Here is a 24827-nt window from a genome sequence, read left to right on the forward strand (position 1 = left end):
GGAAAAGAGCTACAGGCTAGCTATTTTATTTGCAATGCCATCCACTAAGAGGATGCTGGACTAGCGTTTGTCTAAGTCAATGGCCCGCAAACCTTCTGAAGTGGGGACCATCTTCTAAACTTACTGTACTTTTTAGCATCAACTTCTAAGCTTATTATAGTTCTCAGGACCCACATGCAAAGTAACCCTGGATGATTTTCTCCCCTCCATACCATAAACTGCAAGAATCTCACATCAAGTAACATTGAACCCATTTATATTTTTAGTGCTTAATATTTCTAAATGACAAAGAACTGTATTTCTTGAAGATCTCACACATGTGAAGGCAAGCTCAGCCTCCTTGCCATCCAGCCTCCTTTCCCAGTTCATTATCTTCCTCCTTCCTCATGACACACCAGTAAGAGGGTTATGTCTCACTTTTGAGTCTCACAGTCTGAGAATCACAGTTGCAAGCCAATGAATTGCCTGCGATTTGAAGTCAGAGAGAATTCCAAGTCAGTTGGGAGGAGGAGAGAAGTGATTGCTAGACAAAGAAGAATCCCTAGTCACCGGCCCAAAAGGAAAGGAAGAAGTGGTAAGAATCCCTGTAATAAGACTACCCGTGAGTACAAATGAAAATGGAAAATTCAGGGAAGGGGCTTGACTTCTGTGCCTTAGCATCAACCTTTCATACTGAAATTAAATATTAAAAATTTGCCAGTTTGGTGTAGTGGTTAAGAGTGGTGGCCTGTAATCTGGAGAACCGAGTTTGATTTCCCATTCCTCCACATGCAGCCAACTGGGTCACTTTGGGCCAATCACAGTTCTCTTAGAGCTCTCAGCCCCATCTACTCACAGAGTGTCTCTTCGGGGGAGAGAAGGGGAAGGTGGTTGTAAGCTGCTTTGAGACTCCTTTGGATAGTGAAAGGGGGGGCGAGAAAAAAGCAGCTTCTTTTTCATACTACGTAAGGAATAGCTTTGGTCGCAAAACATCTGTCGGCTGTGTTTGACATGGTAATCTAAGAGCTGTTAGCCCACCACCTCACCGCAACAAAGAGAAGAGTTATAAAAATACTGATAATAATACCTTGTGTTAAAATTCTATGGGAACCTCTATGGAGCGTTAGATCCCTCTTTTGGGAACCAAGCCTTCCCAGATGCTTATAGTCTACAACTTGGAGTTACAACCAAATTATTTTTAAAGCCAGCTTTCATTAGGAAAATAATCTTCAAGTTACAAACAAAAATTAAATTTACAATGACACCTTAAAATACATAACCATCGTAAAGTGACAATGTAAGCCAGGGGTAGTCAACCCTGCGTTTGCTGGCAGGGGCTCATGGGAATTGTAGTCCATGAACATCTGGAGGACCACAGGTTGACTACCCCTGATGTAAACTACAGTTATAATGCTGTCTGAAAGTAACAATTATATCCAGAGAATTCCATATTAAATTCAAACCCTAATGGTTGAAATTCAAATATATAGTATCCCTCTGGTTGCAAAAGAATTTTCTCAACATCTGTTCTGCTGTGTTTTTTATTTGCTATACATTACAAAATAAAAATCTAAGATTATCAGGAGAGTGATTTCATGCAAGAAACTGTTCAGTTAAAGGAACCTTTGTATTTCTATTTTAATCCTAGAGTGATGTTCTAGTATTCTAGCTTTGACAGGACGTGTTGTTTGCCCAATAGCACCATGGGGCATTCAATGTGAGCTGTCCTGCTTGGCTATTCTCCAGTGAACTTCAGAGAGCTCATGGAAATATAGATGACTGGGAAACTGACACTGCAGAATCCCACCTCTGGCCTGCCAGAACTCAAAAGTGATAAATATAGCAACTCCCCAACTGCTAAAGAGATTTTGCAAGCATTCATACAAGTTACTCCGCTGACTGACAGAGACATATTGGCACATATAGTCAGACTAACTTTGTTTTGATCTTACTATTTTGTCATATTGTATGAATTGATCCCCAGCCCCCACAGGTAGACATAACAATGATTATCTTCCCAGGCTCTTGTTTTACTAACATTTCTCTTAAAGTAGACAGTATTGTTCAGGTCTGTGACTCTCCTTTTGAGAAGGCTTTCATTCCTATCTGGACTCCTATTGCATGATCTCATCTGCCTAATGAAAGCAATTCAGCCACTGACTTTCTGCTTACAGCTTATCTCTTCCTCGCAACGTTGAAAAAGCAACACTTTTTACCTGCTGCTGGGGGTGAAGTCTAAGAAAGAGGTATCTTCTTGGTCATTTGTGTTTGATTTTGCTTCTCAGTCTACATGTAATGGGGATTATGGGGTTATTCCAAAAAGAGGGTTTCGTTCAAGAATTCTCCAGGGTTGGTGAATGTGGTGGAAAGAGCTGCATGCATTATTCGCATGAGACGTGGCTTCATCCATACTAATTATTCCATCCCCCCCCTCTGCATTTTTTACAAAGCCATAGAAATGAATGCCACATCTGGAGGCACTGAGGACCACCGTGGGAATAAGCTGGTAAGTAAGTGATCCCTGATAGCAACCAGGGGAACACAGTTAAATGAACTAGTTGCTTTTAATATCCAAATGCATTAGATACGGTGGATTCATATGCAGAATTGAACTGTTATTGCACATGGTTGGACCTTGCCACCTTTTCCCCAGCATTTGGAAGAAATCAGGAAAATATAGAGGGAAAGCACAATAATGAAGAATTCAGAGCGAGATATTCTGGCTGCTGATAAAAAAACGCTGGCTGAAAATTTGTTGGTGGTTACAATAATAAGTTAATGCTGAAATAATTAATTGGTTCATTGATGTTACAGTAATTAATTTGCCCATCCTAGACTAAAAGGATTTTAGTATTATTTTAATCAAGCAATCCCTATGAAACCATCCAGATAGTTTTATTGCAAACGTTCTTATGCCTGTATAACATCTCTCAGCATGGTTTAGCAGAGGTCTTTGATCCCCCATCCAAGTGCATGGACAGTCCAATTTCAGATTCACAGTGTGTCAGCTAATTACACACACACTATTATTGGCTGTCTTGTTGCTTCAGAAAGTATATCTGTTCCGATTTTCATAAGCAACAGGGACCAATGCACATTGTGGAATGCAACCATGAAAATGCTTTTAAGGGGCTCATGTAGGGGAGGTAACGTCTAAATTGTTCAGCAGTTATCAAAATAAATGATGGTGGGAAAATTCCATGCTAATTAATGTTCCATCTTTGGTCATGGTAATCATAGGATTCCAATATTCTGAGGAGGGGGGATTCTGAGGTCACTTTAAGGTGTGGCAAAGAATTACTTCTGACAGTAAAGGCCATGCACAGTCAGGGCACAGCTCTGCAGATGCAAATATACTGGAGATCCCTGGCCCAAGGGAGGTTTTGCCAGGCCCTAACCTGGGCCAGGGCCTTTTCGTTCCTGGCCCCGACCAGGTGGAATGAGCTCCTGGAAGAGCTGAGGGCCCTAACGGAGCTTTTGCAGTTCCACAGGCCCCTCCCTGAGCCAATGAGGTCACCTGCTGCTAACTATTAGCCCCCTGAGGTGGGGGAAGGTATTTTATTCTGCTGCCTTCATGTTGTTATACGTTTTTCAGTGGTTTTTATGGGGTTTTATTGTGGGTGTCATGGCACCCAGAGGCGCCATGTTGGAGATCTCTGACTTAATTTCCCAAATTAATAAAGCAGTCCTATGTGGAGTAACATTCTTTAAAATTCGTTTACTTCAGTGGACTTAGAAGGGTGTAACTGTTTAGTCCAGTGAAAGCAGGTGGTGGTTCACTGAACAAAGCAGTCTATAGTTACTCATCCCACTTTCAGTGGTGGTTCAACCCTGATATTAGTCTTGTACCTGTATCTGCAATCCTATGTGTACTTACTTGGGGGCAAACTCCACAGAGCTCAGGTTTCTTGAGAATAAGCATGAAAGCAAGGTCAAACTGCATGTTTATGGAAGCAATCCCAATTTATTTATTTTCCTGAGAGAAAGGCAAGCAAGTATTAATTCTGCCTTTGAAATCAACAGGGCTGGTTTACTTTTGGCTGGATTGTGCTCTTATCTCCTAGTTTAATTTTCAGTTTCTCATATTTAACTTGATTCAGACACTCATGATTCGCTGATGTACAGATTGTCCTGTGCAAAGCTATTATGTAAGGAACAGAAATCCTTTCTCAGGCCAGCTCTGGCTGGCTGGACCAAGAAATGCTGGTATTACTCCCATCATCGTGTTCCATAGGAATGGAAGGTGGGAGAAGGTGTTGATTGATAGAAGTTCAGTGTACAGGAGTAACCTTGCATAGCCTTGTGGGTGTTTTGGAACCACAACCCATCCCATGCATGTACAGTAGAGTGCCCTTGTCTCCAACAAAAAAATAGGGAGTTATTGTACAGCATTCCATAAACGACAAGCTCCAGTAAAGATAAAGACTGATCCATTTTTCCAGTGCCTCATCTTAGTGGACAACTTGGATTACAACTTCCTTTTATGAATTTCTTTGTAGGGAGAAAGAATATTGTATATTTATGATAAATTACTTTCCTTTATCCAGTCTCCACCCTCCTTAAATAATGTCCCCAAATCTCCAGGAATTCCCCCAATTCCCTAAAATGTGGAGGCCAAGTTAGAAGCCAAGAACACCATAGGAAATTGAACTTCTTCCACCATTGATTGCTCAGACCTTCTAAGCTTTAATCCAAACATCTTCTGACTGGAACATGTCCCCCCTTTCATAAGGAGCAGATTGTTTTTAAATAGTAATAGTAATAATTCTCATCATTTATCTAGTATTCTCATGATTTATCTTGAATGTTCAGCATTCGCATCAGTTCAATTACATTATCAGAGTAACTCTTACTACAACACTAGGCCAGTTCTCTAATGCCCACACAACAGAGCAAGGGACTGAGAGGACATAGATCACTTAAGGTCAACCAGGAATTCAAATTTAAGCTGGTGACTTTATGGATTCCAGCTGAGCTTCTTAACCATGATGTTCCTGTTTACTGGCTGAGTAGGCAGGAAGCAAGCACACACATGCACTGCTGTGCACTGCAACATCAATCACAGTGAGGTTCCTGTCTTCTCCAGGCTCTGTTGTGTATGTAGACCTGCCAGTGAACTGAGCTTGAGGTCTGAGGCATGATTGTAATCCTGTTATTGCTATTGGGCAACGTGCAGCTGGGTCCTGGCTGCCAGATCCAATTACTTTGAACTGAAACTGACAATAGTGCACACTGGCGGGAATCTGCTATTGTTCTAACCTGTATCTATGTTGGCATTTGGGGGGGGGGGGTGTCCTCAGTTCAGTTTGGTTCTCTGTATCTTATCTGAATGTGATAACGAGGCACCCCTCCAGGCTCCCAATATTCACAAAATGGGGACTGGCTTTGGAGCATATAGAAGGAGGGTGCCATTAGGACTTTCCTCAAAACATTTTAGGATTGCCTTGTTAGCTAACTGTAAGATTTATTGTATCTCTTGGAAGAGAGCAAGGCCTGAAGAAAACATATCAGGGTTTCAGTGGCTGCCTGGAATGTGTGGCTCTGTCACTTCTGGTTTTCATTTGATCCCCCCCTCCATTTGTAGTGAAGCTTCCCATGAAATTACTTTCATACCTTCTGGTCCTTTTCAAGAAGACTGGAAATGAAATGGTGGCACAAGTGAAGGAGAGGTCAGGATGGAAACTGAAGGCTGGACGTATCATGTAGGGAGCTATGGTGGTGAACAAATAATTGGGTGGGGGGGAGATAGAGAGATTCTGTAATACAATCAACAATGAAAATATGGAAAATTAGATCACCTCTAGATTGTAAGTTTGTTGACATTTATCTTGGGGCTAATGGAAAATTCATTCTGAAGGGGGAAAAACACTGTGCATCGTTGGGGGGATTGCTTTGTCATCATTCCAGGAAAATAGGGATGAAGAGCATGCAGAAGAAGACGAAGGGAAGTCACCAGCAACGGCCAAGAAAACATCGGGTAATATCATCAAACAGTTTAAAATCTTCCTGTGGAATCCGGAGACGAGGGAATGTATGGGCAGGACGGCTCATAGCTGGGGTAGGTGGAAATTTCCTTTCCAGTCTATGGGAGAGTCTTTCTGTCTGTTTTCTATGATGTATGCACTGTACCAACATGCCTCTGAAAGAAAAACCTAGACAATCTCTGAATATATACGAGCCACTTCAAATATGTCGTTTTTCCCAATCCCAAGATAGTTATATAAGGGGTCATCTCAAACCCAATCAGACTGTGGGATTGGGGTGGCTTGCAAATTTTTGGCACTGCTATGGCAAATGTGGCTCACTAATGACTAAGAAACATATAGTCAAAATATAGCAATAGCCTACCTAGAGGTGTTGAACTTCATATACAGCTGAATCAGGGGTAACATTTGACCAACAAGTGGGATTCATAAGGAGTCAGAACATCTTTAATCTTAGGCTTTACAGATGCCTAAGATTAAAGCCTTCCCTCCTTCCAAGGTCTGTGAAATGAGTACCCAGCTTGCTGGGGGGTAAACGGTAATGACTGGGGAAGGCACTGGCAAATCACCCTGTATTGAGTCTGCCATGAAAATGCTAGAGGGCGTCACCCCAAGGGTCAGAAATGACTCGGTGCATGCACAGGGGATACCTTTACCTTTACCGTTACCGATGCTGGTGGGTCAGAAATGTTCTCAGAGACAGTAGAGTCAGAGTACCTTTATTGGCATAAAATAGTAAAGCATAAAACTAAACAACTGCAGTTATCAAATCCATAGTGGAAAGATTTTAATTTAAGATAGCCAACAAAGACAACTACTTTTACAATATTGCGGAGTCTTTCACATTTAGTATAGTTTTAATTCACTGTTTCACATCTACACAGATAGATCTCAGTTCAATCAAATATTCAGCTAAAGGATGGCAATATAGTATGAACTTAAGACATTCCAAGAGGGTATAGCTAGATCTCATCAGATCTCAGAAGCTAAACAGGGTCAGTAATTGGATATGAGGCCACAAAGGAAGAATCTGCAGAGGAACGCAATGGCAAACCACCTCTGCCTCTCATTTGAAAGACCCTTGCTGCGGTTACTATATGTTGTTGTAACTTAATGGCACTTATGTATATTGCTGATTATCCTGAGATAATTCCCATAGGTGTTTCTTGAATAATATAAATTCCATGCAAATAGTTAGGGAGAAATAGAGTAGACACTGTTATGCAGTCCTGGCAGCTTCCCTTCTTTGTGGAAAGAATAATCAAAGCTATAATCAAAGTGGGCATGAACACATTTCCCTTTCAGTGTCCCAGATATCACAAGAAAAAAGTTTCCTTCTTAAAAAGCCAAACCAAACAAAGGCATCCAAACCTACCAGTGGCTGCTACCAATGCCAGATGAATGCAGGTCCCGGTAAATTAATTTGCTTTGACCCCTAAAATCATTTATTTCTTAGCCCCCAAAATGACCCAGTACTTTGGGCTAAGGATTAATCACACTACTGTTTGCTATAAGGACTGTGTACATTCATTTATGTAATGTATTTAAAATGTTTTACTTAAAACATGACAAACGGTCCAGTTCCACTGTTCTACTAACAATGGCATATGGCGCTGGTATATGATTATGAATATACTAGGAGGAAAGCCCATTTTAAAAATGGGCCTTGGAAAGGTTAGGGAAAGCCCCCCCCCGCGGCCCCCCCATGCCAGCTCCCCGCTCGGCTAGGGGGTGATGGAAAGCGGGCCATGGTGAGAGCTGCAGATGTGGTGAGAGCCTTTCGTGGGCCAAGGGACGAGGGAAAGGCCCCTTCAACCTCTGGGCCAGACCTTGCGGGAGCCACCACTTGGCCCATAAAGGCCTCTTGCTCTTTCTGCAACATGGAAAGAGGCCTTTGAGGGCTCAAGGGCGAGGGAAAGGCACCCCCACCAGGGCAGTCCTCACGGGAGCTGCCAATTGGCCTGCAAACACCTCTCGCCCTGTCTGCAACATGGCGAGAGGCCTTCATGGGCCAAGGAGCGAGGGAAAGCCCCTGCCCCCACTGGGCCGGCCATTGCAGGAGCCACAACTTGGCCCACAAAGGCCTCTCACCGTGTTTGTGACTTGACAGGAGGCCTTCATGGGCCAAGGGGCGACAGAACGAACCTGCCCCCACCGGGCCGGACATCGCGGGAGCTGCTGCTTGGCTGGTGAAGGCCTCTCATCATGCCACAAATGTGGTGAGAGGCCTTCATGGGTGTAGGGGTAACAGAAAGCCCCCCCCCGGCGCCGGCTGCACCATTGTGGGAGCTGCCGCTTGGCCCACGCTGGCTGTTGGCTTCCGGGTCAAACGTCGGGGAATGGCGCGAGCCGTAGAAACGCCCTCCTCGCCAGCCAGGAACCTTCTGGCAGCGAGACTGGGCGAGCGGCTCACGTGCCACTCATTGAGGCAGGCACTCCAGGGGCCGGGCCAATAGATTGGCCTGCTCGAGTGGAAGTGCAGTCCGGACAGCCGGTTCCTGTGTCCCGGACAGCACCGCCCAGATGGCCGTTTCGCAAATATTTAAAGGAACTGTGGTAAGGATGGCTGAAAAACTGAGCAGTGATTAATGAAAGGTCATGCCCTGCCACAAATGTTATTCGTCTTTACGGTTCTAAATGTCTCTTGCTCTTTTTTACTGATATGAATTCAGAAGTTAGTCAATAAAAAAAATGCAAGAGAGAAAACTCACTGTCAGTCAAAGAGAGACGGAGTTGCACATGTCCTCAGGATCACTTAATGTGAACAAATAACTCCTGAAATTTTTGGGAGTAATACAGGTGATCTGGAGTGCAAAATAGAGATGGGTAGGCAAGCCAGCTACAAGGCACATCAAAAGGAACTCGGCTGAAAGGGGCTTATTCAGAAAGAGGAAAAAAAAGTGCTCACAGTAAAGCATAATGCTATAATGACAACTTGCATTCATGGAGCATTGGCTGAATACAAGCTGGATTAAAGTATTTAAAACATCTGTATCCTGCATATATTCTTACTACCAAGATTCCTGATAAACAATAATCGTAATTATAAAGCAGCTGTGGCCAGCAGGAAAAAAAATCAATTGAAACATTGATATCACCTTTCCCCTTGGATCAAGGCTAATAAAAGAGTATCAACCACAAGAAAATCAGCAAACAGTAAAATAAAGTAATTTTAAGAATCACTGATACCCACCTATCAAAACCAAATCACCTACAACCTATTAGATTAACATTGCTTGGATACTCCAATATGCCTAGATCTTCATTGCTCTGTGTGCCTTCTCTGTGTAGAAACTACCAGGAATACCAGGGCTGCAAATGAGCAGAGCAGTGGTGCAGATTCATTGCTGCATGAGTGAATGGGTGCATATATGAAAATAGGTGCAATAATGATGCAGTGCAGATTGCTAGCCTTCCTTTCCTGACTCCCTAATGCAGATTATTAGTTTACCTATCATAATGAAAGAGCAAATGTGTGTATTCGTATCAAAGGATGATATCAGACAGGCCCACTGTTTTTGTGTGTGGATATTTCTGGATTAAGAACCTCTTGTGGTGCAGAGTGGTAAGGCAGCAGACATGCTGTCTGAAAGCTCTGTCCATGAGGGTGGGAGTTCAATCCCAGCAGCCGGCTCAAGGTTGACTCAGCCTTCCATCCTTCCGAGGTCAGTAAAATGAGTACCCAGCTTGCTGGGGGATTTACGGTAATGACTGGGGAAGGCACTGGCAAACCACCCCGTATTGAGTCTGCCATGAAAACGCTAGAGGGCGTCACCCCAAGGGTCAGACATGACCCGGCACTTGCACAGGGGATACCTTTACCTTTTTATTTCTGGACTGAGGCTAGCTGTGTTCACTCTGCGAGCCTAAGGAACCAATATGGCTGCATTGCCATGACATTTAATTGTTACACTTTCATATAGCTCTTTATACATGAGCTTATCAACAATATGTGTATTTTTTTTCTGTCTTGCAGGCCTAATATTTCTCTTTTATCTATTATTTTACCTTTTCTTGGCTGGAATGTTTGCATTTTGTATGTATGTAATGCTGCTTACTCTGAGCCCATACACACCTAAATACAGGGACAGAGTTTCTCCACCAGGTGAGTGCTTGAGCACAACAGATTTGCTTTTCTGTGTTTTTCTTAGACCATTTATAAACAGCTTTTCATTCTAAAATGAGCACAAAGAGGCATACAGTGAAAAATTAAGATTAAAAGTTAATAAAGGTATATATCGACTGATTACGCATGGGGAGGAAAGGCCAGGCTGGCGGCACCGTGGAAGTGAGGCTAATCCCCACTTATACACAACACAGCCACCAGCCTGGCCCCCTCCTCGCCCTGATGGCCCATGGCAAGGGACTGCTGATTTTTTAGCGTTCCTTTTTTGCCACGGCCGCCATCAGTGGCCATGCAGTGCTAAGCCCATGCACGTAAGAAGAGCCGGTCCTCCCTGTGCTACAGTGGCTGGGAGGGGACAAAATTGCTCCACTAGGCTCTGCAGTGTTTCAAGATGTCGTGTGGTTGAATGGGGTTTTGTTTGGCTATTTTGCAGGAAGGTGGGATTATGGTCTCATGCAATCCCACCTTCCTGTGAAACAACCCCCCGCCACCCCACCCCACACACAGTGGAACCTTTCCGTTATGGTTGCATTCCCTGGGGGGAGGCATTTTGAGGTGCAGCTGGTCCGTCACCAAAATGTATCCCCCATGGGGGTACAGAAAGAGACGCACCAGTTTGTACTGCTGAATGACATCCCCTGTGGGGACACAATAAACAGCGGAGCATGCTGCTCCGCTGCAGCACTCCGGTAGTGGCCCAGCTTGGCTGCTGCTGTGCATAATAGGTCATGGAGAAGCTGATTTTATGAACTTAGGCAGATTGTGAGTGGGTGGGCAGGAACGGAATGTGCCAGTGTTTGTCATTGTGGCCCTTCCTTGTATACTCAGGGAATTGCTGATCGCCACTGTGGGATGGTAGGTGAATTTCCTCCAAGCCAGGCTGCATTCTGGAGCTTTCTGGTGGAGGGATCACTCATGCATGAAATTGAAGTCACTGTGGGTGGGCAGGTAGTTGTGAGTTCCTGCATTGGGTAGGGGGGTTGGACGAGATGACCCTGGAGATCCCTTCCAACTCTGTGATTCTAACACAACAAAGAGAAACAACTGCAAGAGCTGGTAAAACGGGGTGGGGAAGTGAATCGAGTGCATATCAAAACAGAAACACCAATCAATCCACAAAGAACTATCTGGGGAGATTACTGCATAAGGGGACACCATCCCTGAGAAAGCCCTCTCTCTGGTTGTCTTTGGCTTGATCTCCAGTGGTGAAGAGTCAGAGGGAAGGGTGTCCAGTGCAGATTTCAAAGGCTGGGTGTATGGTCTTTATGGTGAAGGAAACTTTTCCAACATCATCCTCTCAAAGCATGTAGGGACTGAAACGTCAAAGTCAGCCCTTGAATTGTGGCCAACTGCACATGACATTTATTGTCGGGGAAGCACATTTAAATTGGCCCATTCAAATTGGCAAACAGATTGCTGTATTTCGATGTTTCCAAACAATTTTAATTCATATGGAGCTCTGTTAAGTGTATGGTTTCTTATTATACCAAACAAACAAAAAGCCCCCTTCCCCTCCCTACCATGTAATGTGGATATCCAACTTGTAAGTAACCCTTCCACAATTATTTGCTCACAAATGGCTATACTAAAATTAGTCATTTGTGGTATAAAGCGACACCTGTTTGCTTTGAAGATATCTCTGAATCACCACTTGGGCTGCCAGGTCTCCTCTGGCTACTGGTAGCTGGCAGGTGGGAGCAGGGCTGCCAGATCCAAGCCAGAGAATACCTGGAGATTTGGAGATTGAGCCTGGGAAGGACAGGGATCCCAGTGAGGAGCACTGCCACAGACTCCACCCTCCAAAGCAGCCTTTTTCTCTGGGAGAACTGTAATTCACGGGGATCCCCATCTGGAGGTTGGCATCTCTCCATCTGGGAAACTAGTTATTTCCAAATGCAATGCGATGAATATGAATCCTTATAAATCTTAGGGCCATTTCGCACGGCTTCAAAGTAGCAGAATGGTTGCTATTTGGAAACGCTACTAATTTGACATAACCCACGACGTCGTAGACAATCTGCAACAATCCTGAAACCAATCAGCAAAAAGCGCTTCGTTGTGGCGCTTTCAGGGGAATCCAGAAAAGTGGATTCACCCTCCGGATAGCGATACACTCCTGCAACCAATCTGCAACAGTAGCGCTAAAGATCTGTGCGTTACCATTGTTGCTGGTTCTTCAAAGTCCCTCCCCCTGGCTCTCTCCTCCAAACTTCCGGCGAAGCGATCGCCATTTTTTTTTCTCCGAGCGAGCGGGGATAAACGCACCGGCGAGCCTCTTTCTGTTTAGAGGCTTCCCTGGCTTCAGTCCTTCACCTTTAGTCACTAAGTACAAACAACTGAAAAGCCCGTTTGCTGAAATAAAGTCCCTTTATTTTTTACAAATAAATTCAGCCGAAAATCGTGCCCGTGAGAGGGGGGGGGGGATTTTTTTTTTTATCACTCGAGGCAGCGTGCAAATGATCATACAATCAAACGACAGCTCACATTAGGCAGCTGGATGGGTCTCTCCGTAGCAACGAATCTACCTAGATTCATTGCTATGGGTCGTTTTTTTTTTTTTAAAAACATTTCTTAAAGGGAAAGGGGCTGTTTGGGAGCATGCTAACGGCTGCCCATTGGCTGCTTGACGGCCAGGGGCGGGACGAGCTTGGCAATAGCGCTTCCTTTCTAGCGATTTCTGCCGAGACCGGAAGCCTGTGGGAAACGCTAAAAAACGCAACTGATTCCACTACAAAGGCAGGTATGCATAACGACGAATTCCACTATTTTAAATGGCGATTTTTCATTCCGCAAACAATTTGCAACAAAGATCCCTGTGCGAAAAGGCCCTTACTTATGTTAAATCTATTGAGACTACTCTATAATCCAGAACTGAAGGGCTCTTCAACATTAAATTCATCTCAGCTTTCTCTTTTTTTATTGCAGGAGTTATGATTAGACCACATGTCAAACGTGGATTCACCATTACTTTTGTGGAGTCAGATCCTAGATCGTGGCAACTTTATGTACGAAACTTAGAGCAGTTTTTAGGAGGTGATTGTCTTCTTCAGATCATACCCTTTGTTAGATCTCATCTGATCCTTCAACTGGATTAAAAACAACCATCAGCTCTCTCCGAACTAGATGGTAGCTCATAATCATGAAAGAGAAATGGGGTTAAAAAATATCAGTTACAACAGATTCTATCACAGAAATAGAGAAACTGAGCAGAGGGTTTTGAAAGGGCTTGCAGCTTGATGCTGAGTATATTTAACTCAGTGAACACACATTGATTAATAGACTTAAATCAGTTCTGCCTGGAATTATGCAGTTCTGCCGGTTATATGGCTAAAAATGCTTCCTAGTATACTTTGCTGAAAATCATTCTCAGAGAAAGTTCCCAACTGTGGCTAGCCTCTTTTGGCTTTTCCTGTGACTGCCTGTTTGTGTAATTGCAGTTATGTGTCTCAGTACAAAACTGAAGAAATTATCTCTCTGTACTATAAACTGAATGACTGACAATCTGTGCAGGAAAAAAGAAGTACTATACCAGCAACTAATTATAGATTTCAAGTATTACAGCCTGCCCTCTCCAGTCCTGCTAAAGGCTGCACACTTGCACATGTGCATACCTAAAAGGGAACATCCCTTCAATCACCTTGCCAGGAAGAAATGAGTGGTTCTGACCTCTTAGCTGTTCGGAAAGGATGGTGGAGTTGTGGATTTACATCCTACTCCCCCATCCCTGCTAAATATTTGATAAAAGAGCTGGAATATTTTGTACCCCGCTTTTTACTACCTGAAGAAGTCTCAAAATGGCTTACCATCGCCCACTCTTCCTCTCCCTATGACAAGCACCCTTGTGGGAAGTGAGGCTGTGAGAGCTCTGAGAGAACTGTGACTGGCCCAAGGTCACCCAGCATATGGAGGAAGAGTGGAGACTCGAACCTGGTGCTCCTATAAGAGCTTGCCACTCTTAACCAGCTGGCTCACAATAAATACAATCTGGGTTGCCAAATCCAGTTTAGAAAGTTTGTGGGTGGGACCTGGTCAGAGAGCTCAGTGGGGATGTGATGCCATAGGGCAGGGGTAGTCAAACTGCGGCCCTCCAGATGTCCATGGACTACAATTCCCATGAGCCCCTGCCAGCGTGGACATCTGGAGGGCCGCAGTTTGACTACCCCTGCCATAGGGTCTGACCTCCAAAGCTGCCATTTCTTTTGCTGAACTGATCTCTGAATTCTAGAGATCAGTTGTAATGCCTGGAGAAATTCAGGCCCCACATAGAAACCTTAGGTACAGCTGCTGTTTTCTAACAGGGCTCCACTTGCACAATTCTGACTGCCGCGTAAACAAAAAACTGGACCACAGCTATCATATTTAAGACATCAAAAGAGGGGAGGGCCTTTGTGTTTCCAGAATGGCCATATGCAGCTTGGGTCCTACTTACCTGCGGGACCGCTTGGTTGCTTATGCCCCCTGCAGGGCCCTCCGCTCTGCAGGTATGAATTCACTGGTTGTCCTGGGCTCCTGGGATGTTCGCCTGGCCTCGACCTGGGCCAGGGCCTTTTTGGTCCTGACCCCAGTCTGGTGGAATGAGCTTCCGGAAGAGCTGAGGGTCCTGTCAGAATTGTCAGCTTTCCGCAGGGCCTGTAAGACGGAGCTCTTCCGCCAGGCGTTTGGTTGAGGCTAGGGTAGACCCCCGGTGCTTCCATCAAGGACCCCTTCCCAAAGTCTATCGGAGTCTATTAGAGTCTACTAGACCGCACCCACTCACTCCTATTGGAAGAAGACTCTGAACGAGGTGGGATGGGATAGATTATTGGTGTTTTGACCACTTGCTTGTTTTATTGTAAATTGGGGTTTTATGGGGTTTTATTGTATTTTAATGTTTTATTCTGTGAACCGTCACGGATTCCTAGGAAAGGCGGCGGTATATAAAACAAAATAATAAACAAACAAACAAATAATTGCTGTAGGAGCAGAGGTTTGCTTCTTAACCTTGATTCCCAGTCTCACAAAGACCATTTATTTACTGGGAACTTCACTACCCCACCTCTCATGCAGAAATACAAATCGGGGGCGGATGGGGTGTACTGGGCCAAATGCTCCCCCGTGTGGGTGCAGGAAGAAGTGGGGCAACCTGCCACAACTAAAACTCCAGCCTGCAGTCCAGCATAAAACCTCCAATGCATAAACGGTCAAAAACAGCACCCTATGTTGATTGTGTAAACTTACCTTTCATTGTCCAGTTTTCAGACTCATTCCATAGCAACAATATAAGAGAGGGGAGAAGATGCATTGACATCATGCAATATTTAATCCTTGCTGACGCTATTCTGACATTGCTGCAAACCCATTAACTCTTTCTATTAACTACAGCTTATAATGACAGTGTTCAAGAAGGCCGAAATGCTGTGTGCACACCGGGCAATTATTTCATTCAAGACACTGAAGAAGACACCATGAAACGCGCTTGCCAATTCAAGCGATCCGTATTGAAGAATTGCTCGGGGCTGGAAGATAAGACTTTTGGCTACTCCACTGGACAGCCGTGCGTCTTGCTAAAGATGAACCGAGTACGGGGAAAACTAATTTACTTTCATTCTTTTGTTATGTGTCATGGAATGCTGCAAATGCATTAATGTCCTAGGACTGAGCGTGCTGGATCAGTCCAGGATGAAATTTGGAAGACTGCAAGCAGGCCATGGGGATGACAGCCATCTCCTGATGTTTATCTCAATCTTTTGTTAGCCAGGAGATATTGGCTCTGACTGCAGGTTCCCTTTAGTTCTTAAGGATAAGCATCCACTGCACTGGCAGCCTTTTCTTTTAGTTGTTCAAAAAGGACTGCCCTAAAGAGTTTGCTTGCTTACTTTCTGTTATAACACAAGTCTGTTCTGCACATGCAGCCATTGGGGAAATGATACCGTAGCTTGCAGATGGATGATTGAATTTTAAAGTGTTTTCTTACATTGAAAAAAACTTCAATTCAAATAAAAAACAAGCACAGTAGGGAGAAAGCTGTCTTTCCCCATGAAGGGGTGTGTGTGGGGCAGGACAGACTATCAATGCAAGTGAAACTGCCAGTGCAAAAAAGGCTTTATTAAGCCTTTTGGTGTTGTTTGCTAAGAAATCACCACTGACTTAAGGCAAAACCACAGGGTTTTCAAGGCAACATCTCTTCAGAGGTGATTTGCCATTTCCTGCCTCTGGGTACTTGATCCTGCTTAGCTTCTGAGATCTAATGAGATCTGGCTAGCCTGGACTCAGTAGTAAAATGCACACCACTAAAACCAGGAAAAGAACCATGACTTGTTGAAACTTCTGCTTTATATTGGTAACCAAGCATTTTTATAGTTAATATATACATTGGTGTGATCTTGATAGATCCGCTCCTAAGGAAAGAGCTCCAGACAGCTAGCTGGACAGGGGTGATGGGAGGAGATGGGCGGGGTTAACTCCAACTAATAGCCATCTTCAATGTGTTTTAAAGTGTGGGTTTTCTTTAAGGGGTCTGTGTTTTTATCATTTTATTGTAAGCTGCTGTGAGTCTTTGAGAGTGCCAGTATATAAATCAAATAATAAATCCTTATTCATGGTTCCTCTATATATTTGTGAAACAGCCTCCCTCTGTCGCAGCAGAGGTGGCTGCGACTCAGAGAGAGAGAGACAGAGGAGCTGCCCCAAACTGCCCTGCTTCCCTCCTACAAACCAGCCCTGATTACCTGCTATGCCTCCTGCTGTGAGGCACACCAAGAGACACGCACAGCAAGAGGGAGATAAAGAGAAAGAGACACAGAGAGATCTGCTCCTTCTGGTGTCCCCTGGGTCCTAGTGCCCATTGCATTCCTAGTTGCAATGGGCTTTCTTGCTAGGGGGATATATATATAGCAAGCAGCAACTTAAAATACAATCCTAAGTATACATGCTCTGCATGTTCCAACAAAACTCATTGGATTCTCTTCCATATGAATGTATTCTGGAGAAGGGCACAGGATTGTTGTCAGACTTGATGATGGAAATGGCTGAGGAACTTCTGTCACCCATTTCTCATAGATATATATATATTTAAACGTTTTCTGTTAAAATCATGCCTTAATAGACCAGGACACTGGGAATTCATTTCAGCACTTTATTGTGACCCCACATGATGGTACAGAGATACAAGGGCACTAAAACAAAATTGGAGAAACCCAATGAAAACCCCCAATATATGCAATAGAGCACAACAGATCTTCCTGTCTTTGCAGGCTATTTATCAGTTTCAGTTTAACCTGACTGTATCCAGCAGCCAGGATCTAGCTGCACATTGACTGATTAGGGTGCAGGATTGTGATCCTGCCTTGGACCTCAAGCTTGGTCCCTGGCAGAACTACAGAAACAACACCCCTCTCCTCTAAGATAGTCAATAGCTAGTGAGCAAAGCCGTGGAGGTACTGGGATGTGGCATGAGTCTGTGTGGACCTGCACAGGTAAGAAGCTGGGGTAGGTCCAGCAGCGTCTGGGGTTGTGGGTTGCATTGTTGAGATGCTTGGCAAGTGTTCAGCATGTACAAAGATTAAAACATGATGGTGAGCTTCTACCTTTGCTAATCCTTTACAGCTGGCTTCTCCAAACGTATGGGAATCTTTGTGGTGTTCTTTTGTTTTTCTTTTTGGAAAAGCAATTTAAAAGCTCTTTCTCTCCATAGATTATTGGCTACCGACCTGGTTATGGGACTCCAGTGACAGTGGAATGCGACGTGCAGGTAATTATTGCCTCCTAATTAAGTTATATATGGCAGGATTTTCTAAACTGGGTCACCTTGTGCCTGGAAACGGTTGTGTTGTAGGAAGGAGAGGACGTTATCTTATCTAAAACAAAAGGCTTGTGTGGGGTGGAGAAGGGTGAAAGACTGTATTGTATTTTGACTGCATGCCGTTGAATAATAATATTTAGCTCATTTCCAGTGTTTAAATCACTTTGTGCTTATTGCCTTGTAATTCCTGTCAAAGCAGAGAACAAAAAACAATGGGGCAATAAAGGGAAAAAAAGATTTTTATTAAGTTCCATTCTTGCACCATAATAAATGGGGAACATTCTGAGACAGATCCCCTGATAAAGTAACATGGTAAATGCATAGGGACCATTGAGTGAAACATGGTAACCCACATCCCTACACCATTGTTTTTCTTCTCTCTTTGACTGTCTTGGTCCTCCACCCCAGCTAGCACTTGTAATCCTTGAGCACAGCCTGTAAGGGACGCAAGACTTGTTCAAGGCGTGAGCTTTTGAGTGCAAGCACTCTTTGTCAGACTAAGAACTGACCATCATAACAGTAGGAATATAAAAGCAAAAGTTAATCTTGTTACATTAGTAAACTGTGTCACACTCGAAAGCTCACGCCTTGAATAAATCTTTGTTGGTCTTAAAGGTGCTACTGGACTCTGATTTTATAGTGAGATAAAAAAGCTATGTCCTTGTTGAGTCCACGGTATGCCATTGTTTTGAGTGTTGTAATAACTTACATTTCTGCAATCTCCCTTTCTAGTATGTTCTTGAAGTCCATTGCTACTTTGAGGTCCCTTGTTGAATGTCATAGAAGGTTGAAGTGTTCCCCTACAGGTTTTTCAGTCCTGCAGCTTTTGATGTTAGACTTGTTTCCATTAATTCTTTGGTGGAGGGTTTGACCTGTTAGCCCTGTGTAGAGAACAGAGGGGCATTGTTGGCATTTGATGGCATATACAATGTTGGAAGATGATCATGTGAATAAGCCTTTGATGGTGTAGGTGGTGTTGTTAGGTTGTTAGGTGGCAATGAGGTGTATGTGGCAGCAAAGTTGGCATCTGGGTTTGTTGCAAACTCTAGTACCAGTAACCACGTTCACATTAGATGCTGCATTGTTGTGGGTGAGATGTTTGAGATTGGGGGGCTGTCTGTGTGCAAGAAAAGGCTTGCTCCACAGTGCTTGGGAAGGAGAACTGTCATTATCCAGTAGGGGTTGTAAGTCACTGATGATGCGTTGTACTGTCGAGTTGAGAGCTATATGTAGCCACTAGTGGTGTTCTGTTATTTTCTCTTTTGGGTCTGTCTTCCAACACATTTTCTCATGGTATCCTTCTGGCTTTGTTAATCTAATTTAGTTCCAAAAAGGTTTGTGGAGATGGATGGAAGCAACTGGTAAAATGACAGCCATTTATTACTAATGTAGACAGTTTTATTTCTCCAATGGTTTTGTGAACTACAACTGAACTCAACGGGACTGATTGGCTGTTTAAGCAAAGAATTATCATATGGCATCATACACCTGAATTTGGATGATTTACCATAATTAGCTTTTGCCTTCTATTTCCAGAAGCCTTTGTATACTTTACATATCCTCCTACTCATTCCCGTATTTTTAAATTGCAGAAAGGTGACAAAAGTTACATCGAAGCAATAGATTTCTATCCAAGCACCACATTTGATCCAATGTACTTCCCTTACTACGGCAAACTAACACACGTAAGTAGGAGGACAACTGATGAATTCATATGCCATTTGTTTTATTAGCTGTGAAGAAGAGCTGTTTCTAAATGTTAAGGCAAGTGGGTCATTAAAGACAGACATAGCAGAAATAGTTGTGGTAATCTTAGCCCAAAATACAACAACAACAACAACAACAACAACAAAATATAATAAAACCAAATGTATGGGGACAACTCATTCCCTACCTGATTGGCCATCTGTGAGCATAGGCCCTGAACAGGGAACAACCATTCTCCCACAGATGGCCAATGATGAATCTGCCTGCCCCCTCCCCTTCCTTCTTCTTCCAGCTGGAAGAAGAGCCAGCCCACTCTGCTGGTCCACCTCTGAAAGGTAAGCCGTCCAGAGACAGGGATGGCTGTAGCAGCTTTTGCAGTACATATAACTGAGCAGGGCCATGGTGGGCGGCCCCTGTCTGCACTTCTGGTCCATGGGCACACATCCAATTGGCCTGTGGACTGGCTGCACCTGCCCCCACCAACCTGGCCAGGGACCAACCTGGCCAGGGTGCTATTGCTGCCAGTATGCCCCTGCCACCGGGGACAGAGGTTGCTGTGGCTCCAGGGGGGGAGGGAGCCATGGAGTTCCTGCCCACACTCTCTGGTGGACATGAATTTGCAGAGGCTGCAGCAGGACTTTCCAGCCCACCAGTGAGTATGGGTGGGAGGGCTTCCTGTACTCACCCCTGGGCCAAAATGCCCTGTGAGGCCGTGGCAGGGCTTCTCGGCCCATGGGTGAGTGCACCCACGATGGCTGCTTGGTGCGCCATCTCCCAGGCTCACCCGCCCTTTTTGGCCCAAGGAGGGCAGGGAGTGGAGTTGCCTGGGAGATGCCACGCCAGGCAGCCATCCAAGCCACAGGTGTGTGCATGTGCTGGGGATTTTTCTTTCTTTCTTTCTCTCTCTCTCTCTCTTTGTTTACTTCTCTCCTTTGCTTTCTTTCATTCTCTCTCTTTCTCTGTAATTCTGTCTTTCTCTCCCTCTCTTTCTCTCTATATTTGTCTCTCTGTTCTTCTTTCTGTCTCTTTCTTACTTTCTTTCCTTCTGCCTATATTTCTTGCTGTCACTCTCTTCTCACTGTTTCTTTTCTTATCTCTTTCTTTCCTCTTCCTATCTTTTCATCACTCTCTTTCTACCTCTCTTTCCTACTTTCCCCCCTCCCCCTATGCTAGTGCCCGTAGTATCACCCACAACAGACTTTCACTCTAGTTAATGAATAAAATTCATAAGACAAAACTTGTGATCTTTCAGTTGGTTTTGGCCAACCTCAACATGGGCAGTGTCAGAGTTACATTTTATTCCACAAAACTTATCTGCCCCTTGTTAGGGTTGTCAAACACCATCAGCAGGTGTCTAGCATTTACTAGATATTTTTTAGTATTTTCCTTGACTGAGCACATATTTCTATGGAAATGATGGTGACAATGAACATTCAACAAGCATGCCCTTGTGAACCAGCTTGTGAGCTGTTTTGGGGTGTTGTACTCAGGCTTCAGAAATGTTTTCCCAGGAACTACCTTTGCTCCTCATCTTTTGGGTTTCATGTCAAGGCCTTTTTATTTGGGGAGGCATTTGGAAGTTGCAGCCCCCTCCCCCCTTTTAAGTTGGCAGTGCTATCATCTGCAGCTTCTTCTCTGCTCACTGGTTTCACTACTATTGTTCTGCTGTTAAATTGAGAGAGTTTTTAGCTTGACTTTATAACCCGTTAGCTGTTTCAAGGGCTGTGTAACATTAAAACAAGCAGGATAAAGTAATTTTGAGGAAATGAGCCAAATAAAAAGAGCCCAAGTGGGCTTCCTCCTTGTTCAAATTCTAGCACATTAAATGGACCTGGAGCTATTCTGATTGGTACAGTCTTGTTTCATCTGCCTCCTCTTTTTCTCTTCCCAGGAGAACTACACATCCCCGCTGGTGGCCATACAGTTTACTCTCAGAAAGAACCAGTCCATTCCTATACAATGTCAACTGAATGGAAAAGGCATCATCAACAATGTGCATAAAGACCGATTTTTGGGGAGAATTGTTTTCACAATGAATATCAATGAATAGACCAGAGAAGCACCTGCTTCCTTTTAGGGCTATCAGATCCTCTCTCTTAATGGAACATGACCATAAACAAATGGCTGGAAATTTCAGGCTTTGTTTTAGGGTACTATTTACATTTTAAAGGGAAAGCCCCAAAATAATGATATTTCATAAATTATAGACTGTAATACAAAACTTAAACCATTCATCCTACAAAGAGACACACAAGCCAGGAGAGAGAGTTCTTGTTTGTTTCTAAAAACACACAAGATAGTTCAAGTAGATATCCATGGTTGCATCAAACTTTCATTTTTGAAACCAATACATCAAAGTTCTAATGGAATCATATGTATTATTCACCTTAATTTTTTTTAAACATAAGAGTTCTGAATTTGTTTCCCAGACACGATTAAACCAGCTGATCACCCATTCTCCATCCATGGTGTGCTGTTGTAGGCACTCCTTTAGACTTGAGCATGGGAGTCTCTAATTAAGTGATTAAAACCTTTGCTCTGGACTTTAAAAAATAAAATTAGTAGCTGCCCCCAGAAACTGTCATTCTCACTTTAAGTGTAGCCTGACATTCATGTCTCCCCAATTCCTGGCTGTTTAAATAGACACCAGATCTGCAAGAATGGTTAGATAGTCATAAAAGGAATGTATGTGTTAATACAGGCTGACTTGTCTCAGTCTAAAACTATTCTGGCAGAGGTTTCAGCTTAGAAGGGCACAAATACCACCTTATTTTCTGTATTGACTTTAGCTTCTGTTCAAATGCAACAAAGATCCAGGCTGAGGTCCAGCAAACCTAAGAGATGGCTTCCCACAATCCTCCCCTACCCTGGAGGCATGGCCTCTCTAAATAAAACTTTTGTGCATCTTATTAGTGCTGTTGTGCTGCACACAGAAAGGCAGCCTGAGAACTGCTCCTCACTCCCCTGCAGACTTACCATAGCCCAAGTTATGGGGTTCCTAGAAATTTTGCAGCCTCTTTTCTTGTTCTTATGGCTTTTTGTAGCCAGGGAGAGGGCAAGATGGGGGTTCAGCTAATGCAGTTGGGAGGTTTGTCAGCCAACATGTTTTTACTTTGGATAGAGTGGCCTATAAACCAAAATAAGAAAATCTCAATGTGCACATTTTTCTTGATATGGCAACTTACTGCAGGAGATCAAAAGAGACTTATGATGCAATAGGGAAAGAGATTGTAGTATGCCAGCAAATAATTCAGTATTGCAGCACATCTGCTACTTCCTTGTGTATGGGCATACATAAAGTTTTTGGGATCACTGTTACAGTCTTGCACCTGGTACATGTTGCAGTACAAGTGTTCCATCCAAGATTTGTGGGTACCTTAGAATTAGCAAAGAGGATATGGAGAAGAAGGCAGATCTGTTGAATCTATTCTAAATGTGGGATATCAAGCATTAGGGGCAGCAACCTTTGTAGAGTCTCTAAGGGACCCAACTGTTGCTCAGCATTCCCCAGCTGCATGGATTACCAATCCATTGCCTGGGCTAGGAAACTTGGGCCCTCACCCGAGCAAATGGCTCCAAATTCACCCCGGGGGGATGTTGCATGTCCTTGCATTACTTTGGGGATATCTTGGGTGCAGAGAGGAGACTTTTCTTTTTTACAGTTCTCCAGGATGTACCAAAACCACATACCATTTTGCAAACATATTCATGCCCAATGTGCAAGTATATTCATGCTTAAGACCTCCTAAGGTTGCTGCAATCTCTTTTGTTTTCATATTTAGCATCTCATAAAGGAGTAATTGATAGCTTTGTGTAGAAAATTCAAATGGAAATTAGAGTGGAGAAAGGGAGTTAACTGGGTGCATTTGGATATGATACACCTCAGCTAAGAAGCTTCTTACTTGTGGCACCATAACTCAACTTCGAAAACTCATAGCAATGGGTTTGAGTGTATTTTTCCGTATGCTGGATGACACTCATGACTCCTTGGGAAAGCACACAAGATACATTTCTTTGGACTCAGACTTATTGACATCAAGCAAAATCATCAGTAATCTTTATGGTTGTGTGAGTTCATGTATCATATATTTATTATTTATACTTATACAATATAATTTATAACTTATACTGTAACACCATGAAAATGCTTGCTGACTGGTCAGAAGCAGCCCAAAGGGGCTTTGATCAATTGAAGATATTATTTGGGAATGTGGCACATCTTCAGCAGTTGATAAGTCAAGGAGGTCAGGTTAGATGTATAAAGAATCTGGGTCCAGATACCTTCATATGCCGCCATAGAGATGATAGATGTATGCATGCACAGACTTGTATGCAACATGCCACAGGAAGCAAGTGTGGCCGATTCCATCATAAACCATGGAAGAAAAAAGTGAAACAGCAGATGGGAATATGTCAGAGTACGAAAAAAATGGAACTGGGCCAACTACACTCTGGCCCCCAGGAAAATGAACCTCTCATCCAGAGGAAATCTATTTAGCTCTGCTTCCAGGGAGAGTCGATGTCCAGTTAAGAGAAAAGAAGGTAGTACCACTGCAACTTGGAGTGCAGGGAATGGAATGTGGTTCTTCCTTTACCTAGTTAGAAGGGGAAGGGTAACACACCCTTCTTTCATTTGAGGAGCCAGCCACTAGATTCCTTCTTGCTGGAAGACATGCAAAGCAGTGAATGCTTCAAATTAATTGTATTCATCGAAGCAGTCTGCTATGTCCACAAAATCATGCCAACCACCTGATTGCCAGAATGTACCAAATCACTGTGCTGCAGGTATTCATGTCCTGAATGTTGAGAACAATTTCCTGAGAACTTGAAGACCTGCTCTCCATATTTGTGCTTCCTACATTTAAGAATTCCACACAATAGTTCTTGAACTTGAACTGCAAATGGCTCAGTCCTCAGTGAGGTGGTTTAAAGGTAAAGGTATCCCCTGTGCAAGCACCGAGTCATGTCTGACCCTTGGGGTGACGCCCTCTAGCGTTTTCATGGCAGACTCAATACGGGGTGGTTTGCCAGTGCCTTCCCCAGTCATTACCGTTTACCCCCCAGCAAGCAAGCTGGGTACTCATTTTACCGACCTCGGAAGGATGGAAGGCTGAGTCAACCTTGAGCCGGCTGCTGGGATCGAACTCCCAGCCTCATGGGCAGGGCTTTCAGACATTTCTGCTGCCTTACCACTCTGCGCCACAAGAGGCTCTTATGGTGGTTTAGATGTACTATATACGCACACACACAA

The 24827-nt window shown here is 43.8% G+C and overlaps 1 protein-coding gene across 6 annotated transcripts; it reads left to right on the top strand.

Moving 5' to 3' along the window:
• The first annotated feature begins 423 nt into the window (after nt 1-423).
• Nucleotides 424-22894, top strand: ATP1B4 (ATPase Na+/K+ transporting family member beta 4). 6 transcript variants are annotated; one of them, XM_077308432.1, is made up of 10 exons: nt 471-574; nt 2154-2225; nt 2430-2485; nt 5887-6037; nt 9940-10068; nt 13015-13122; nt 15451-15647; nt 17762-17818; nt 19462-19554; nt 21468-22894. In XM_077308432.1, exons 3-10 carry the CDS (start codon nt 2438-2440, stop codon nt 21624-21626), a joined length of 942 nt encoding a protein of 313 aa, XP_077164547.1. In that variant the 5' UTR covers nt 471-574; nt 2154-2225; nt 2430-2437; the 3' UTR covers nt 21627-22894. The 6 variants fall into 6 exon arrangements, with proteins under 6 accessions (XP_077164543.1, XP_077164544.1, XP_077164545.1 ...); XM_077308431.1 differs by having other exon boundaries at nt 504-601; XM_077308433.1 differs by lacking the exon at nt 471-574 and adding an exon at nt 1840-1972.
• The last annotated feature ends 1933 nt before the right edge of the window (nt 22895-24827 follow it).

This window comes from Paroedura picta, chromosome 13, assembly GCF_049243985.1.
Source record: "Paroedura picta isolate Pp20150507F chromosome 13, Ppicta_v3.0, whole genome shotgun sequence".
Taxonomy (NCBI): domain Eukaryota; kingdom Metazoa; phylum Chordata; class Lepidosauria; order Squamata; family Gekkonidae; genus Paroedura; species Paroedura picta.

What these genes read in the sequence shown, in the direction of transcription:
- ATP1B4 (XM_077308428.1), top strand. Translation starts at nt 457, where the DNA reads ATGAATTGCCTGCGATTTGAAGTCAGAGAGAATTCCAAGTCAGTTGGG. An exon ending in GGACAGAGTTTCTCCACCAG is followed by an intron (nt 10,069 to 13,014) that starts GTGAGTGCTTGA and finishes TTTTTATTGCAG; the next exon opens with GAGTTATGATTAGACCACAT. An exon ending in CAGTGGAATGCGACGTGCAG is followed by an intron (nt 17,819 to 19,461) that starts GTAATTATTGCC and finishes TTTAAATTGCAG; the next exon opens with AAAGGTGACAAAAGTTACAT.